Below are 18,967 nucleotides of genomic sequence, written 5' to 3' on the forward strand. Positions count from 1 at the left end.
TTTTAGACGTTTTTGATTCAGTTTTCAAATCGAGGTGATAGCGGCTTTTTCTTGTTAAACAAAGGGTATTGTAATCTTAAAAACAAAAAGACATTGCTCTGTGGGGAGCCTTTTCATAATGTTGTCAGACACTGATAATGATATGAGCCTGTCAGTGACACAAAAAGCACCTCCAGTGGATATACCTTCACAGTGAGCAATCGTAATCGTAGCAATCATTTTGGATATTGAAAAGGACAGCTGCCTGCATGTTTACTCTACTTCTTATATGTCAATTACATCTTGTAATGTTTCATGCAACTCTTGTTTCAGACATCTGACATCACTGCACATAGACAAACTGCAGCTTTAAAGGGCCTTCCCTTGTATCTCCGTGAGAGTCAGGAGAAGCTCTTCAGGAACTGTGAGTGGCTATGAATAGAAATTGTAAATATGTTATTATACTGTATTTATAGTGCTGTATTTAACGTTGTCTTCAACCATAACCTCTCTGTCCTCCTGGTTCCCTAACCATGTCCAGAGTGTCTTCTGTAGTTTCACTGTCCTGCCCTTGACTTGATGTAGCCTAATTGATGTCATATGATGTGTGTATGAGGGTTACATTTTTGATTGTGGTGTATGGGATGGAAATAGTTAATATGTCAAACTCATAATTAATTCTATTTGGAAAAAAAATGTTTATACAATATTTTGAGTTATTTTAGATTAAGAGCTTATTCTGATTCACAGTATTTTAATTACTAATGTCTTGCAATTCATGTTTTGGTGTTTTCTGTCTGTCAACACAAGGACACTGACCCAGAAGAGGGACAGACGAAAGGCCTCATTGTGGGTATCCTCACTGTGTTGGAGGATGATAGCAGAGCAGTCTCTAAAAGTGTCAGGAATGTTGCTCTTGTGTTGGAAGAAGAGATTGTCCTCCAAGATCTCCCTTACCTGCCAACTGCATTTGCCTACCTTGTTGGACTGATCTATACATTAAACCTTAGTTACCCAAAGGATTTGAAATACACCTTTGAAACTGTCCAAAAGGTCATAATGGAACTGGGGTCGGACCTCTCTGCAACGGTCAGATCCCTAAAAAACAAACTTCTTCAGTGAAGTAAAGTGTTGGATCTGGAATTGTTCCCTTCTGTCCATCCAACACCATGTTAATTAATCAACTGTTGTGTATTCTCGATCTCCCACTTTACATTTACTTGGATCTGGAATTGTTCCCTTCTGTCCATCCAACTCCATGTTAATTAATCAACTGTTGTGTATCTCGATCTCCCACTTTACATTTATTTTGCATCTTATTTTGTTTAGTTTTTTCTGAAACATTTTTTTTTTTGGTTGGTTTTTCTGAAACATGTTACATGGTCTCGATAGTTTGCATTTACTTGCCCCTTTTGGAAGGGATTTGATACAGTATATATAAAACAAATGTTTTGAATGTATATGTTGCGTCTGTAATTATCTATACATTTGATTAGAAGTTCCTGGTTATAAATTATAAAGTTGAGTTACATTATAAACTATTGCAGTGTGCGATTTTAAATTCCTCTTAAATTATTCTGCTATACTAACTAAACCCATTTAAAGTGAATTCTGTATAAGAACTCATTACAATGTAAAATTATAAATTACTACAATTTACAGGACAGTTAGCTGAAGTGAGGATTAAAAGTTATTACAACGTTAAATAATAAGTTAGTACAATTTAGGGGAGAGTTAGCAGAAGTAAGGATTAAAAGTTATTACAATGTTAAATAATAAGTAAGTACAATTTAGGGGAGAGTTAGCACAAGTAAGGATTAAATGTTATTACAATGTTAAATAATAAGTAAGTATAATTTAGGGGAGAGTTGGCACAAGTAAGGATTAAATGTTATTACAATGTAAAATTATGAGTTAGTAGAACTTACTCTTGAGTTGACCAAAATCAGAATTCAGAGTTGAGCAAACTCAAAAGCAAAACTTAAAATTTTACTGAAGTTTGTTGCCTTAAAATTTTACTGAAGTTTGTTGCCTTAAAATTTTGAGTTCACCCAACTTTTTTTTTTTTTTTTTACAGTGTAGGAACATTAAGACACCTTCCATTCTCTACTTTTTTTCTCTCCATCTCTCCATCTTTCTCTCTATCCCTCTCAGTCTATTTTCTCTCACACTCAATCTTAAGACACCTTCCATTCTCTACTTTTTTTCTCTCCATCTTTCTCTCTATCCCTCTCAGTCTACTTTCTCTCACACTCAATCTCTCTTCTTCACTCCATTTTTATCTCCTTTTTTCAATATTTTCACTCCCTTTTTCTCTTTCACTCTTCTTTCCTTCTTCCACTCTTCTTTCCTTCTTTCACTTTTCTTTCCTTTCTTCACTCTCCTTTCTTCTTTCCTTCTTTCACTCTTCTTTCCTTTTCTTCTTTCCTTCTTCAACTATTATTTCCTTTTTTCGCTCTTCTTTCCTTTCTTCACTCTTCTTTCTTTTCTTCTTCCACTCTTCTTTCCTTTCTTCACTCTTCTTTCTTTTCTTCTTTCCTTCTTTCACTCTTCTTTCCTTCATCCTCTCTTCTCTCCTTTCTTCACTCTTCTATCCTTTCTTCTTTCCTTCTTCCACTCTTCTTTCCTTTCTTCTTTCCTTCTTTCACTCTTCTTTCTTTTCTTCTTCCTTTCCTAACTTTTGCATTTCATGCACTGGTATTTCCTTCAGGAAATGCATTTTCTAGTTACTGCTGATATTTTACAAATACGTCAAAAACTCATTTTTGACCAAACTTGAAGTTACGGTCTTTTGCCTTAGCACGGCAGAGTAAAGCACAGGTGCAAGCCAGTTTAAAGACCCTATTATGATGTCATAATGGCCCAATGTAAGTCAATGGGAGAAATGTATATTCGTTTTTCTTTAATATCTTAAAAAGTATAAAGTTTAGAAAAGTGAAAAATACATAGCATAAGTGTCGTTTACAAGACCTACGCGACAAAGTTTGAATGAAGTTTCTACGTTAAGCGGTTCGGGCTGAATTAATCGCAGAAAAAGGTAACAAGAATAAGAAGAAGAAGAAGAAGAAGAAGAAGCCTAGGAATAACAATACAGGGCATTTCATGCACTGTAATAAGAAGAAGAAGCCTAGGAATAACAATACAGGGCATTTCATGCACTGTAACTAGAAAATGCATTTCCTGAAGGAAATACCAGTGCATGAAATGCAAAAGTTAAGAAAGAACGAATAAAGGAAAGTGAAAGAAGGAAGGAAGAAAGGAAAGAACAGTAAAAGAAGGAAAGAAGAGTTGAAGAAGGAAAGAAGAAAGGAAAGAAGAGTGAAGAAAGAAAGAAGAGTGGAAGAAGGGAAGAAGAAAGGAAAGAAGAGTGAAGAAAGGAAATTAGAGTGGAAGAAGGAAAGAAGAAAGTAAAGAAGAGTGGAAGAAGGAAAGAAGAAAGTAAAGAAGAGTAGAAAGAAGGAAAGAAGAAAGGAAAGAAGAGAGGAAGAAACAAAGTAAGGAAAGAAGAGTGAACAAGAGTGGCTCTGGATAAAGACAGTAAAGAGAGAGTGAAAATATTGAAAGAAGGAGAAAAAAAGAGTGAAGCAGAGAGATGGAGTGTGAGAGAAAGTAGAGTGAGAGTGATAGAGAGAAAAAAAAGTAGAGTATGGAAGGTGTCTATTAATATTCCTAGTTATACAGTTGAATGGAGAGGTACAGAGAGAAGAGGACCCTTGGAGGCTTGCCGCAGGTGTCAGTGAAGCACAGGTGCAAGCCAGTTTAATTACCCTATTATGATGTCATAATGGCCCAATGTAACTCAATGGGAAAATTTAGATTCGTTTTTCTTTAATAACTTAAAAAGTAAAAAGTTTAGAAAAGTGAAAAATACATAGCATAAGTGTCCTTTACAAGACCTACGCGACAAAGTTTGAATGAAGTTTCTACGTTAAGCGGTTCGGGCTGAATTAATCGCAGAAAAAGGTAACAAGAATAAGAAGAAGAAGAAGCCTAGGAATAACAATACAGGGCATTTCAAATGGTAATACAAAACAAACAACGACGATAATCCAAAACCAACGACAATCCAAACCCAACGACAATCCCAAATCCAATCACTATCCAAATCCAACGATAACCCAAATCCAACGACCCATCCAGAGCTCTCCCGACTCATGTCTGATCAGGGCTTTTGTAGCCCTTCCAATCACTGCTACACCTGTTTTCAATCACCTGCTACACCTGTTTCCAATCACCTGCTTTAGAGATGGAGACAGAACAGGCATGCAAATATCATGGAAGCGGGGCCTAGACCTGCCAGGGTGCTAACAACAGGATGACAAGTACTTAACACATTTAGTCTATACCCATCAAGAACTGTATCATTTCAATATCTTTTGTATAAAGGCATTGGTATCCTCTTTTGTAAAGCTCTCTTGGGATGTGTAGCCATCCAGCTCAGTTAATCTGCTCTAACCAACTCTTGTGGAGCCCTACCTATACCTACGCTGCTTCATTTCATGAAGATTACAACTTCACAGAATACACTTGGTTATGATTGCCAGCAATCTCCTGCTGTTTTAGAGAGAGTGTAACTCAGGAACAGAAAGACTGGAACCATACCTAGGTACCATAACCACACCACCCATCTCTCCATTACACCTCCCCAGTACCCAAGAACATAGCCCCAGCCCCTTATTAATCCCAACTACACAGACACAACAGACACAGACACAGACACAGACACAGACACAGACACAGACAGACAGACAGACAGACAGACAGACAGACAGACAGACAGACAGACAGACAGACAGACAGACAGACAGACAGACAGACAGAGACAGACAGACAGACAGACACACACACACACACACACACACACACACACACACACACACACACACACACACAGCTCCTTGTACCTCCTCATAAGTCCAGCCTGGGAGGCTTGCCGCAGGTGTCAGTGAAGCACAGGTGCAAGCCAGTTTAATTACCCTATTATGATGTCATAATGGCCCAATGTAAGTCAATGGGAAAATTTAGATTCGTTTTTCTTTAATAACTTAAAAAGTAAAAAGTTTAGAAAAGTGAAAAATACATAGCATAAGTGTCCTTTACAAGACCTACGCGACAAAGTTTGAATGAAGTTTCTACGTTAAGCGGTTCGGGCTGAATTAATCGCAGAAAAAGGTAACAAGAATAAGAAGAAGAAGAAGCCTAGGAATAACAATACAGGGCATTTCATGCACTGTAATAAGAAGAAGAAAATGCCTAGGAATAACAATACAGGGCATTTCATGCACTGTAATTATCAGTTTCTCTGGTTTTACTATTTATTGGTATGTGTTAAAGTAAAATGTACATTTTTGTTTTATTCTATAACCTACTGGCAACATTCCTACCAAATTTCAAATAAAAATATTGTCATTTAGATCATTTATTTGCAGAAAAATGACAATTGGTCAAAATAGCAAAAAAGATGCAGTGTCTTCAGATCTCGAATAATGCAAAGAAAACAACCTGGCTGAGGTTTGTAAAAGACCATAAGGATTGAACCAAAGCGGACTGGAGGTTCTTCTAAGTTCGTCTTCTCTGATGAGTCCAATTTCACAGTAGGTGCAAGACTCTGTGGCTTGTAGGCCTCTCCAGGTCTCCGTCTAACCATCAGACGACCATGTGTTGGGCAAAGCTGAAAATTGGACTCATCAGAGAAGACGAACTTAGAAGAACCTCCAGTCCGCTTTGGTTCAATCCTTATGGTCTTTTACAAACCTCAGCCAGGCAAAGTACAACGTTGTCCCGGAAGAAAAACTTGCTTCCTTTTGCTCTGACAATCTTCCCCAACTCTGAGAAGTGTTTTTTCCAGCAGGGCAATGCTCCATGCCACACAGCCAGGCCAGTAAAGGTGTGGATGGAGTACCACCAGATCAGGACCCTGTCATGGCCAGCCCAATTTCGAGACCTAAATCCCATAAAAAAACCTCTGAAATGTGATCAAGAGGAAGATGGATGGTCACGAGCCATGAAAAGAAGCCGAGCTGCTTGAATTCTTGCGCCAGGAGTAGCATAAAGTCACCCAACGGCAATGAGAAAGACTTGTGGAGAGCATGCCAAGACACATGAATGTTGTGATTTTAAATCAAGGTTATTCCACCAAATATTGATTTCTGAACTCTTCCTAAGTTAAAGCATTAGTATTGTGTAGTTTAAAAATGAATATGAGGTTGTTTTCTTTGCATTATTCGAGATCTGAAGACACTGCATCTTTTTTGCTATTTTGACCAATTGTCATTTTTCTGCAAATAAATGATCTAAATGACAATATTTTTATTTGAAATTTGGTAGGAATGTTGCCAGTAGGTTATAGAATAAAACAAAAATGTACATTTTACTTTAACACATACCAATAAATAGTAAAACCAGAGAAACTGATAATTTTGAAGTGGTCTCTTCATTTTTTCTGCGGCTGTATACTCAGTTTTAGACGCAGCGCGTAAGTACGTAAGATACACAAGAGCCCCTTGCGCAGTAAAATACCCCCCCTGGCGCAAGTCTAGAAAAATCACCCGACGCATGTAAGACGTGAAAAGACGTGCAAGGGGCTTGCAAGGGCCTCTTGCGCTGAGCATAAATTAGGCTTTAGCTTTGTCAAAAGGAATTATTTCTCTTGTAAGAAAGACAGTGGCACAAACTTGATCTTTATAGCCGCTTGTATTGTATCCAACTCTCTTTTCTGCACCTCAACTTCTTTGAGCAGCTTATCAGTGACCTCCTGCTCTGACTGATACTGGTAGAGGGCTTGCTTTGCCTTCTCCTCAGCTTCAGCTAAGGCACTGTTCAGCTTGCCTGTGACTATTTCATGGTCACTGAGGCTAATATAGTCTTTAACCAACATAATTTGAACGTTCTGAAGCTCAAACGTGTGGTGAATGTCAGTGTTGTGAAGAGAAACAAAAGATGTAAAGTCAGTCAAATGGTAATACAAAACAAACAACGACGATAATCCAAAACCAACGACAATCCAAACCCAACGACAATCCCAAATCCAATCACTATCCAAATCCAACGATAACCCAAATCCAACGACCCATCCAGAGCTCTCCCGACTCTGATCAGGGCTTTTGTAGCCCTTCCAATCACTGCTACACCTGTTTTCAATCACCTGCTACACCTGTTTCCAATCACCTGCTTTAGAGATGGAGACAGAACAGGCATGCAAATATCATGGAAGCGGGGCCTAGACCTGCCAGGGTGCTAACAACAGGATGACAAGTACTTAACACATTTAGTCTATACCCATCAAGAACTGTATCATTTCAATATCTTTTGTATAAAGGCATTGGTATCCTCTTTTGTAAAGCTCTCTTGGGATGTGTAGCCATCCAGCTCAGTTAATCTGCTCTAACCAACTCTTGTGGAGCCCTACCTATACCTACGCTGCTTCATTTCATGAAGATTACAACTTCACAGAATACACTTGGTTATGATTGCCAGCAATCTCCTGCTGTTTTAGAGAGAGTGTAACTCAGGAACAGAAAGACTGGAACCATACCTAGGTACCATAACCACACCACCCATCTCTCCATTACACCTCCCCAGTACCCAAGAACATAGCCCCAGCCCCTTATTAATCCCAACTACACAGACACAACAGACACAGACACAGACACAGACAGACACACACAGACACACACACACACACACACACACACACACACACACACACACACACACACACACACACACACACACAGCTCCTTGTACCTCCTCATAAGTCCAGCCTGGGAGAGTAGCTGGGCGAGGTCTTGGCTGACGGCAGCACTGGGGGAGCCCACCATGAAGTGTAGAATGACCTCCCATCGCTCCATGGCGTAGCGGTCCAGACTCTCCACGTCACGTGCGTGACGGTCAGGGCCCATGCTACTGCCCTCATCTGACCAGGCTTTACCACTGTAGGAAGAGGAGAGGACAGTTATCCCTGTTAAACAGACATAACCACTGCAAGAAGAGGAGTTAAACAGGATTTTTGTTGCATCCCAAAGACTGGCCATTCTTGCAAGTGTGCTGAAAGCAGTAGTCAATCACTCATGAGGCCCTATCTCAATTCAATTAAATTGTATTTATATAGCACCAAAACAATACGATTGTCTCAAGGCGCATTACAGAGCCCAGTGCCTGAACCTCCAATCTGAAGTAAAGAAAAGTATGTCAACAGTCTGTGAACAGTACACAGTGCCTATAAAAAGTATTCACCCTCTTGGATATTTTACCCTTTAAAAATATGCAATGTGAAAAAGGGATTTTTCTTTTTATACAGTACACACATCCTGTATGAGTACCTACTTTCGTAAGAGTACAGCTTCATTTGAAACCTGATTCACACGCAGACACAGAATACTGGGGTTTCCCCTCTGTCAGTCTTGCTCATGTTCTCCTTCTCATACACACACACTCACTGATGTCAAAAATCAGCATTACCAAACTATAGAGTACCACACATCACTCTACACCCGATAGGCATTCATACTAGCTTATCATTTATAATTTAATTTTTAATTATTCCCTAGCCTAATACAGTGCATCTTATCAACAGTCTTATAATTGGTTTTAACCAAGTGTTTTTCCTAACAGCCCTATTTCATATGAATCCCATTGCTCAAACTCAAGTGATATCATAAGTATGATGTGATACTGTCATATCTAGGACAAATTAGTAATCATTTCATTAGAATTACTGGCCATGTGTATATGGGCTATTCTACCGAATTGGTGCAAAGTCACGTCGGAATTTTTTTGGGAATTTGTTTATGTTTTATTCCCAAAACTTTGCCCGTATGTATAGTGTACCATATCTAAAGTACACATATCTAGTAAAAGAACAGTCCATTTTTATATTGTATTTTCAGAATGTGTTGGAATGTTTTTCCTCTTCCAAAATTGTCACTACCGAAACATCAAATTTACTATAGTAAAAAAGTATCATTGGCCTGTTCAGATTGTGTTTCCTTCCCTTCTGAAGAGTATTTTTACAAATATTTCTTGAAGGTTTTCACAATGAAATCCATAAAAATGAAATTTGTATCAAATTTTCAAGTTCAATTTATACAATTTATCTGTTTCGGTAGTGACTGCACTGTTTCGGTAGTGACTGCACTGTTGGATGGATGTTAATTTCTCTCCCAAAATCTTCCAAAAGTTTTAACCCAATCATAAAGATCTTTGAAATTAAATCATTGAAAAAAATCTAAAAAAATTGAAAAGTGTTATTTAAAGGCATTGAAATTTAGATGTCAGGGTTGGGGACAGCTAGTCTGGGAAGTCCCGCCCCTCTTCTACCGGCCAATTTGATTTTGCCTCTGAAAAGGGTCTGGCAAAGATTGCACAGCCGTTCAGTACAGCATTCTCAGGATCTCTGGGACCAATCACAAACTGTCTTTTGGCTACCTGTCGCGCCATTGGCGGATTTAAACTTACCACGGCTACGTTACAAAATCTACTGCACGGAGAGTTTTTAAACATTGGACATGGTGGCCGCCGAAGCACCGCAAAACTTCGATAAGGCAGTTTTCTTTGAAAACAGAACAGAAACTTGCCCTGGAACAATTCATACAGAAAAAATATGTGTTTGCTTTATTACCGATCGTTGTATCGTTGTATAGTATCGTTGGTCTGATTGGTTAAAGGCTTGTCCAATTACGTGAGTGAAGTGGATCGCTGTTGAGTAGTTTGCCAGACTAACTGAGCAAATGAAATGCAGTGAAGGGGCGGGAATTCCCAGACAAGGGGACTTCCCAATAGAAAGTACCCTATAAATGATGATTTTGTATGTATTTAGCTTATCACTATCTCATTTAATGCATTGGGTTTATATAGACCATAACATTTTATTAGTAAATATCTATGCCTAAATACCTAATTGTTTTGTAAATAGTTTTTATTGTTGAGGGACTGCATATTACACGAATTCGGTAGAATGGCCCATATACAGTGCATATGGAAAGAATCTAAGAAGTCAACTTAAGCAAAATATTGGTCTATATTATCTCTGCGTTGCCTTGCAAGTGATAGCTTCTTCTTGCTGACCAACAGTAATGTTTTGGTAGTGTAATCTACACCAAAAGCTACTGATACCACTGACATTGAAAACCATCTACTGAGCGTTTATTTAGTTTAATGGTATCGTGTGGAAACGGGCGCCAAAGTTGAATCATCTAGGGTCATTGACAGGTTACTGTTGCAATAAAATTTGCTCTGATTGAAAGAAAAAAATGGGACCATCAACTCCTAAGAGTACAACAAAGTGCAGTGGTATAGGGTGGTATCGTGGGCCCCCGCCCCTTTCCCTGTGACAACCACTGTAGAGTTTGATGCACTCTACCACGTCAATGCAATGTGCCATTAGTCACAGAGCTTTTAGTCACAGACTAAAATAACACAGAAGCTCAAGTATTTTATTTGTCAGACAAAGTGACTTTGCAAATACTGGGCAGACTCCACACGTCTCTTAGAAGACTTCTAATTTTATCAATCCCAGTACTGCCCCTCAAACTGCCGGTAACCTCTGCTCAGTGAATAAAAACACTCCCCATGGCCACAAATGCTCAGAACGCTCTGATACTCCGGCTATCGAATATCCACCAATCTGACAAGCATCATCTGAGAAGCTACAGCATTGAAAGAATGGCCCAGGACTGGAAGAGCGCCGATCTGGAGGTTTGTCTGGATGGAACTGAACCCGTGGAGAGGCTGAGGAAGATGGGCACCTCATGGCCATCAACGGGCTGGAAGAATTGTTTGGCTCTACTGGCGATAGGACTGTGTGCTGCTGCCTCTATCTGCTTCTCTATCCACAACCAGGTGAGCCTTTCAACATACAAAACACATACCTGATAAAATATCGATGTAAGATGAAACAATGATGTATGATACAATATCATACAATACAAACTTATTTTTGCAAAGTTTTATATTTAAATGTTTTCTAGTAATGTTACCAAAGGATTTGAAGATTAATTGAAAAATAGATGGCATTGCATGATGTTTAAATTTCTCTCTCTTTCTCTATAGTCATCAAAACAGAAACGAGACATCACAGAGGGAAGTGAAGGTGAGTTTTAGATTTCATCTGTTCTGTAAAAGTTGCAGTCATGTTCCATTGTCCCCATGTTCTCTGACCCTGTCCCTAAAATGTCTCATTCTCCTCCACAGAACTGAGACGCCCTGTGAGACAAATCTCAGACAGCCAAACAGCCATTCATTTGGAAGGTGAGAGCTTAAGCTATGTGTTGGAGAAGATCCTGTGTGTTGGGTGCTGTGTTTGACCTGCTCAGGGTTTTTAGGCAACACCACTGGTGTCATGTCCAAATCTGGTCTCATTTTTGTAAATATAACAACAGTACAGGGAGAATTGTGAAATTCAGACAGTAGTAAGTATTACTTCTATGTTAATGTTAATGAAAGCGGCCATAATTATGTGTGTTAACACAATGTTGTATGTATGTATGTATGTATGTATGTATGTATGTATATATATATATGACTTTCTCCAAATGGGTTAGGATCATTTTGTGAAAAAAGACACAAACTTTAATCCGTACCCCCCTTTCTCTCTTTTGCAGGACTGTACAACCACACCTTCTCCAATACTACTGTGGAATGGAGAGACCACCAGGACCAATCTTTTCACAAGGGGGGGCTGAAACTGGTCAAGAATGAGATCTTCATCCCCAAAAAAGGCCTGTACTTCGTCTACAGCCAGGTGTCCTTCCGCATCAACTGCCAGATTAGCCCAGACCAGGCCCAGACGCTGGAGACAGTCCACCTGAGCCACACGGTCATCCGCACGTCCCCTGCGTTTGACAAACCCCGGACGCTGCTGAAAACGACACGCTCAGGCTGCAAGCAATTAATTGGCGAGGAGGAGGACCTCGGGGAGCGATGGTACAGTGCCATCAACATGGGAGCCATATTCAGCCTGGAGGAGAACGATCGGCTGCACACCCTGACCAGCCTGCTGCCCAGCGTGGAGGGAGACCCTGGGAAGACCTTCTTTGGAGTGTTTGCTCTGTGAGGCACATCTTTGGGTGGGGTGTGAGTGTGAGTGTGTGTGTGTGGAAGGAAGTGATGTGAGGAGAGCAAGATATAGAGCGGTGTTGTATAAGACAACATGTTAGGAACATGTGTTAAAACAATGGGCCTCATTCTCGACCTTTTTCTGTAATTCTTCAGAAATGTTTCTTACACGACTTCGCAAAAACAACGTAAGAGAAACGCTTCCGCTGCATTCCCGCACGCTTGAAAATGTGTTCATAAGCAGCCGAAGTCTTCTCAGCTGGGTTCCTTCCGATTAGCTTCTTAGATTGATGCGCGTTCTCGTGAAAGTGGATTTGCATACATACACGCCCTGCCAGCGCCTTATTAGGAGACGCAATTTTAGAAACGTGTGCTGTCGCAATCTCTCGAATCCACCTCGTAACCTCGTGTTCATTAATAAGGTGGAGATATTGTATAACGTTGAACGTCCGAAGTCCGTAAAACACATTTAAGTAGTCATTTTTTTTTTTTTAATCGAAAAATAGGCACCATAGGTGTGAAAACCGGTCCCAAGTACGAGTATAAATTGTAGTCCGTCCTGTCGTTCGAAAAGGCCACCATAGGGGTGAAGACTGGCCACCAGTAGTAGTATAAATTGCAATGAATTCATTCCAAAATTCTTAGAGATTGAGCTTAGTGTTTATTTATTTAATCACTTACATTTGCAGTGTTCATCTCATTCACGATCAGTCTCTTAGCAGGCGCGGCCTTTATCCAAAGTGACGTACAAGGGAGAGAACAGTCAAGCTACGAGCCATATAGACCTAGTGTAACAATAAACACTACCTCGTAAAATTATGACTATAAATGTGAAACGTAATTGTTAATGATACAAATATTCTCGTATTTATTATTATCATAATTATTTTAATCCGAGGATGTCTGTAGAGTTGACGTGAACGCAATCACCAACGGGTTCTCACAAATTCGCCCGTTAACCCTTTTACTGTAATACGGAGTTTTTAATGTCATTCCTCAACGCGATTCCTCAAATAACCACAAGATGGCCCGTGGAATCCCATTTGAGAAGATTCCGGTTGAGTTACGACTGCTATTTCGAGTTCTGAAAGTTGTCTGAAGTTCAGAAGAAAGCACAGAAGAAAAAAATAACGAGAATGCAAATGTTTTCATAAATGTTTCCGAAGTGGAGTTCCTTCTGAAATCCTTCGGAAAGTCTTCCCAACTGCAGTCGAGAATGAGGCCCAATGTTCTCATTTGTGGAGCATCTACATTCAGATCACACTGTATCCGTACAGTATTTGTATGTTTACGGTGAAATGTGGAGCAGAAACATGATGTATGCGGTTAAAACTTAGTCCTTATGAGTGTAGTCAAATATTACTGTGAATCATTACATAAGACTACTACTAAGAGAGCAACACAAGACAGCTTTTCTGACATTGTTATTTATTTATTTGTATTATTTATTTGTATTGTGTGCATTATTTATATTTTTGTATATATATGAAAATAACCTATATATGTCGTATATGCTGTTTAACTCTTTTAAGCTTCTTTTTTACACTTAACCATAACTGTAAAAAAGTTCTATTCAACTACACTATGTCAAAAATCACTGCACTTCATCAAGGAGAACCAACGGGATAAGGTGCAGGTTTTCTGAGACATAACGTAAGGTTTGCAAGCTTATCTATGGTAGTCAAAATTCCCCAAAATGGGCTGCACTTGTTCCCATTCACATACATTATAAAGCAGGCCTGTTGTTAGACTTTCAATGTCATTTTGACATGAATGTTTTAAGAGCCGCTTAAGTGTTGTAAGTGTTCTGATTCACTACACTCTGCTACTTTTGGTACAATCCTTTGTATGGAGCTTCTTCTCCAAACTCTTCTTCTGAATGATTGTGACACTTTGCTGAAGTGATACGTGCTGTTTATGCTGTCCAACACTTACTGATCAGACAAGGGTCAGACAAGGGTCAACGTCTTGTCTCAGAATAATGTCCCATTCCTGCTGATGAAACTTGTTTTGAGGAACTATATGAATTATATACACTGGCTGCGCCCAGCTCATCTTTGGAGTTTGTTCATGATATTTGGTTGTGACAAAATATAAAGCGCTGATTGAAATTCTGAGTGCTGGTCTCTGTCTCATTAATATTACCATCTTTATATTAATTTATCTAACACTAACCTAACTATTTTTTCAACAGACATGCGTCTAACATTAACACTGTATGGACTGACCACCCAGTGAGAAGTTTAAAATGTTTAAGTAACAAAAAAAAGGAAAAGGTTTCTCATAAAATATGAAGGCATAAATGAAATGAAAAATGTTTAAATGTAGAGACAATGCAACAGTTGATGGCATCTTTTTTTCATTAAGTTGTCTTGCAGGTAGTATGGGAGAGGGGAGTAACTGAATCTTGTACCGTGGTGGTGTTGGGGGGGGGGGGGGGGGGGGGGGGGGCACCATTCCTTTTTCTTTATCAAAGGGGGAGCTGACATGAAAGGTTTGGGAAATACTGGCTTAGCCTGTTGTATTTCCTAAACAATGATGCTAGCTGAAAACAAATATAGGACATTTTACAACACTGCACACGACACTGCTTCAAGACTGACTTGAAAATGAGACAAGTTCAAATGCAAAACTGCGGCATGACATTAGTTTATCACAATAGCAACTGATGGGGAAAGAAATGGTTGCAAAATAAAAAATGTAGGCGCATTGGTGACCATTTTAGTTGCCAGCTGGAGCCCCGTGCAGTGAATTTTATAATGGGCCATGGCATCAGTAACACTGTATCAGGTCAAGGCTGGTGTAATGGGCCATGGCATCAGTAACACTGTATCAGGTCAAGGCTGGTGTAATGGGCCATGGCATCAGTAACACTGTATCAGGTCAAGGCTGGTGTACTGGGCCATAGCATCAGTAACACAATATCAGGTCATGGTACCAGTAACACAGTTTCAGGTCATGGTACCAGTAACACAGTATCAGGTCATGGCTGGGTGCTGAGTATCTGCTTGCCTAACCCTATTACATACCTCCTAACTGAGGAATATTCAAACCACAATCAAGACATTTCTCTTCCTGCTAAAAGTCTATTAAGAGCCACGGCGAGAGCAATGACTTGAGGTTACAGATGACATTTCAGACAGAGAGTACATATATATGTGTGTGTGTGTGTGTGTGTGTGTGTGTGTGTGTGTGTGTGTGTGTGTGTGTGTGTGTGTGTGTGTGTGTGTGTGATAGGTACTCACCCTCCCAGGAGTGCAATCCTCAGGTTGTCCTTAAAAACTGGGTTCAGCACATTACCTTGAAGACCACCTTGAAGATGCTGAGTATGCCAGAGCCGTAGCCCTGACAACACAGACACACACTCGTCATGGTCCCTGACAAAACACAAACACAAGACATAGAACCTCACATGTTATCATTCCTGACAAAACTGAGAAAGCATGCAGAGCACACATACCTGCGCACACAGAGGTAGCGATCACAGTGAGAAACACATAAATGTACTGAAGAAACACAGTCATTAATATAATTCCAGATCACATGAAGACTGACGCATGGACACTTGAGTTGTTCTTGGGACCACACAACAGATATCCACAGACAACACATCCACACACATACAAATATACTCACTTCTGACTATCTTTCTTGACCCACAATGCAACAGCAGCCTGGGGCAGGGGCTGATCCAAGAAGAGCATGCGCATCACATAGTTTTTAGCCAGTGCAGGCAGCTCCCTGTACACAATAAGTGTCCATTGCATTTACAAGCACTACACCACTGTATCATGAAATGTTATGACATTAATATGAACAGTAACATTTAGATATCATAGGACATAGTAGTCATGACAGTAATAGTTAATAGTCAGACTCCTGACAGTAGAAAAGAAAAGTGTTTCTGCTAGACAATCCACGGCACTGTGGTAGTATTCAGATAGTCCTGCTGATATTTGCAACCTAGTTTTCCTTTGCTCATATGCAACGCTACCTGTAGACAGCCAGACAGGTCGCCGGGTGGTTGTACAGTCGGTCCAGAACATCTGGACTCAGTTCTTTAAGGTATTCATGGAGGTTCTTACACTGAAGTTGCACGCGCAACTTCATCTACAACCAGAAATGAAGGATTCGACGAAGTGTATTATCAGTGAGTAGCCAGGAAGATTCAGGTACATTTGAGAAATCAGTGTGCAGAAATGTTGACAGATATATAACTTTTAAAAAAACCGTAAGGTAAAATAATAAATCCTTGTTGGTAACGCCATACAAAGTAAGCTAACGTCAATGCTAGTGAAACATTAATGTTAGCAGGTGGCAGTGAGCCACTCATTTTAAGTTAAAGACTCTCTCATTTATCTGATTCATACATGAACAAGTAAGTCAATACGATCAGCACCAACGAGCCTGATTACGAAGTTTTTACCTTGAAATCCATAGTTCACGAGAATTATCATCAAAACAAACGCCACAATGTTCACAGTTCCAGTCCACAATGAGAACTCCTAGGCGCCATGTTGGACAATCACGTGACAGAACATTGCTATGCGATTGGTCCTAAGACACAAGCGTCCATAACTACGGATGGGCTCTTGCAAAGTGTGACTGATCACAAACTGACAGGATCTGTTGCTACGGTCTGTATTCCTAGTCTTGCTTTGAGCAGCACTTAGTTCTTATAATCCATGCAAAAACATCACTCTTATGGGAATGAGGTACAGCCAAAATAACAACAAGGGTTGAACACACAAGGTATGACAAAATGTTTTGTTTATTGCTGAAAATATCCATCATTACTATAATGACTTGTTTACCCAGCATAAACATGAAGCAACACTGCATCAGCATAGTAAAGACGCTGAATTATCTTTAATTAAAATTACACCGAAAATAAAGCACTTCTTAAACAACCACAAATCAGTTTAAATATTCGAACACTTCTTGTGAGATATTCCGTTCCTTTAAGAGTCTTCCTTCTCCTGGTACCTGTGATAAAAAATCATAGAACAGTGGGTTAACTGAGAAAAAAGTATATGCATAATTAAGTGAGATTGACTTGATGTTTCAAACAACTATACATTATTCTGTGGCACATACATCAGCTAATTGCTCAGAGCTTTAGTTGGGAAAAATGGAGATAGTACTTTATGTCCACACATAATAAGAGTTCACTTTACACTCTGGTCCCTTGATTGACAAACATTTGTGGTTATAAAGCACTCTATTCTCAGTAAATGAACTAAAATGAACACATAAAAAAAACTAAAATGAACACATTATATCTGGCACATGTCTTTGCATTGTCATTAGTCTTTTGGATGCACAGGCTAAATTATTGAGCATTCAGATAATGTAACATCAGATTTGGTAGGCCTATCAACTTCCAACCCTAATGAAAACCACCTCTTTCAATAGCAGAGAGCAATACAGGTGAGGTGCTGAATGAAGCTCTATATAAGCTAAACCCTCACTTTCATAAACATCCATGCAAGCAATGACACTAACAACACCCTATTTCCCCGAACATGGCTCAAGTTTAGCTAGCATTGCTGAACTTTAATGTATGTGCAGAGTATACAGAAGTGCTGAAATGTACTTGGAGGTTATAACCGCTAATCGGTATGCAGTTTAAATTGGTTATTGGCGTGCAATGTACTTTCAGTGTATTCAGATGCTGAAAAATGTATATACCTGCAATTTATACAAGTGAAGAAGACTGTCTGTCCTTCATCAGCTGACCTCATCTGCCGTGTGTGGTAAACCATACCTTCTTTGTTACATCTGGAACACCGCCTGTCAATCTGGGAGTGACAGGAAAAGAAGGAAAAGTGTTTGTCAATGGGCATGTTTATGAGTCATCAAGTCGTTCTTGTAAGGAACCGTGTGCAACCAGAGATAATAAAAGGTAGAAATGTGTGTTTGGTCGATTATTTCTCTCTCTATTGGCATGGTATTTTATATCGTTGAAAAGCCTGTTTATTTACCTTTACAATAATGTCAAAACTTTTTTCCCCCGAGTTTATAAAGGATAATAACTGGTAAGGACTTGTACTGGTACGACACAACACATACAGCAGAACAGTCTACCTCTCTTTAACGTCACTATTACATGTAAGATGTGCAACAACAAACTTTCCTGTTACCATGCATTATATATGCTTTCATAACCAATCCAGCCATATAGGTAAGAAACTTAATTTCATATCTAACCCATATTTAGTCATCCTTACCACTGGGCCTTTGAGTTCAGAATCTTCAACATTCTCTCCAGTGCTGACCCCTAGTTCCAACGGGTTGAACACAACGGACGATGTAATGACTTGATTTGCTAATTCTGAAAGAAAACGATTTATAACAGCTTCAGTGATCTTCATAGAGGAATAGTACCATACCATCCCAATTCTCAAGTGTTTCGGGGAAATACATCTTCAAAACAGCATTAAAAACACACATGCATCACATAACTTACCCCGCACAGAGATAACAAAGGCACACCGGGGACATGTGATGGTATCTGGTGCACCAGGTAAAGGGAGGACATTTCCGCACTCTGGGCAAAAGTTTGGGTCTCCGCTAAAACAAGACATTTCTGCAACAGAAAAATAGTAATTTATCTGATATGTGTATGTTTATACCATGCATGTGAGAGATCCTCACTCCACTTATGTAGACGGAGGCACTTTCTTCATAAAGTTCATCCAAACCTGACAAAATGGCATTAATTCGGTGTGATCTACGTAATTGCGTGAACCTACATTGAATAAAATCCAAACACCAAATACATTTTGCGTCAGATATCTTTTAGTCCTCACCGGCGTTGTTCCCTATGTTTGTTTTGAGTGGCTCTCCTTGCTTTTCTGCCTTTCACGTGGTAAACAGAGACAGGCGGCGAATTAACCCACTTGTGAGGTCCTTAGTGTGCAGGGGGCGAATG

At 39.6% G+C, this 18,967-nt stretch overlaps 3 protein-coding genes across 4 annotated transcripts in view; 1 reads left to right on the forward strand and 2 right to left on the reverse strand.

The window, feature by feature from the left end:
- gtf2h4 (general transcription factor IIH, polypeptide 4) overlaps positions 1–16,548 on the reverse strand; it is a 41,777-nt gene extending 25,229 nt beyond the window's left edge. Inside the window, exons 1-5 of the mRNA XM_080859520.1 lie at positions 16,460–16,548; positions 16,028–16,143; positions 15,670–15,774; positions 15,279–15,410; positions 7,726–7,911 (exon numbers count right to left, since the gene is read on the reverse strand). Of these exons, the coding sequence (XP_080715646.1) occupies positions 7,726–7,911; positions 15,279–15,410; positions 15,670–15,774; positions 16,028–16,143; positions 16,460–16,471 (551 nt within the window). The 5' untranslated portion in view covers positions 16,472–16,548. The remainder of the gene's footprint in view (positions 1–7,725; positions 7,912–15,278; positions 15,411–15,669; positions 15,775–16,027; positions 16,144–16,459) is intronic.
- Positions 10,642–12,031, forward strand: LOC308381930 (tumor necrosis factor-like; the record flags this gene model as incomplete). Its single annotated transcript, XM_080859591.1, has 4 exons — positions 10,642–10,818; positions 11,029–11,068; positions 11,170–11,226; positions 11,580–12,031. The coding sequence occupies 4 exons, from the start codon at positions 10,642–10,644 to the stop codon at positions 12,029–12,031; spliced, it is 726 nt and encodes a 241-aa protein (XP_080715717.1).
- Positions 16,549–16,852: 304 nt separating the features above from the next.
- Positions 16,853–18,923, reverse strand: polr1h (RNA polymerase I subunit H). 2 transcript variants are annotated; one of them, XM_080859679.1, is made up of 5 exons: positions 18,846–18,923; positions 18,503–18,622; positions 18,264–18,367; positions 17,725–17,834; positions 16,853–17,019 (listed from the first exon to the last, which is right to left on the reverse strand). In XM_080859679.1, the coding sequence occupies exons 2-5, from the start codon at positions 18,618–18,620 to the stop codon at positions 16,995–16,997; spliced, it is 357 nt and encodes a 118-aa protein (XP_080715805.1). In that variant the 5' UTR covers positions 18,621–18,622; positions 18,846–18,923; the 3' UTR covers positions 16,853–16,994. The 2 variants fall into 2 exon arrangements, with proteins under 2 accessions (XP_080715805.1, XP_080715806.1); XM_080859680.1 differs by having other exon boundaries at positions 18,789–18,873.
- Between the last annotated feature and the right edge of the window lie 44 nt (positions 18,924–18,967).

The sequence above is a fragment of the Sprattus sprattus genome, assembly GCF_963457725.1.
Source record: "Sprattus sprattus genome assembly, chromosome: 20".
In the NCBI taxonomy this organism is placed as follows: Eukaryota; Metazoa; Chordata; class Actinopteri; order Clupeiformes; family Clupeidae; genus Sprattus; species Sprattus sprattus.

Bases quoted from the DNA above. Each gene is read 5' to 3' on its own strand.
- polr1h (XM_080859679.1), bottom strand. From the start codon at position 18,620: ATGTCTTGTTTTAGCGGAGACCCAAACTTTTGCCCAGAGTGCGGAAAT. The intron at 18,368-18,502 runs GTAAGTTATGTG...GTTTTCTTTCAG, and splicing joins CTTTGTTATCTCTGTGCGGG to AATTAGCAAATCAAGTCATT. The intron at 17,020-17,724 runs GTATATACATTT...TTTTTATCACAG, and splicing joins TTCACTTGTATAAATTGCAG to GTACCAGGAGAAGGAAGACT.